At 62.1% G+C, this 282-nt stretch overlaps 1 protein-coding gene across 1 annotated transcript in view; it reads right to left on the reverse strand.

Annotated features, from left to right (window-relative positions):
• The window catches only part of ECH1 (enoyl-CoA hydratase 1), a 4,786-nt gene that overhangs the window by 1,674 nt on the left and 2,830 nt on the right, over positions 1-282 (reverse strand). Inside the window, exon 3 of the mRNA XM_017729555.1 lies at positions 1-170. Within this exon, the coding sequence (XP_017585044.1) occupies positions 1-170 (170 nt within the window). The remainder of the gene's footprint in view (positions 171-282) is intronic.

Genomic DNA, 282 nt, shown 5'->3' on the forward strand with positions numbered 1-282 from the left:
GGTCCGGGGTAGCCATGGGGCCACAGGGGTGTCCCAGGGGGCTTTGGGGACACCTGAGGGGCCTCGGGGACATCCAGAGGGTCCCGGGAACCCCTCGTGTCCCACCTTGACCTGGAACGAGGCGTCCTGGGAGCAGAACCGGATGTCACAGGCCGAGATCAGGTCCACACCTGAGAGGGGGAAACATCTTCACTCTCCTCATCCTCATCCTCACCCTCATCCCATCCTCACCCTCATCACATCCTCATCCTCACCCTCACACCATCCTCATCCTCATCCTCA

Source organism: Corvus brachyrhynchos, unplaced genomic scaffold, assembly GCF_000691975.1.
Source record: "Corvus brachyrhynchos isolate BGI_N302 unplaced genomic scaffold, ASM69197v1 scaffold543, whole genome shotgun sequence".
In the NCBI taxonomy this organism is placed as follows: Eukaryota; Metazoa; Chordata; class Aves; order Passeriformes; family Corvidae; genus Corvus; species Corvus brachyrhynchos.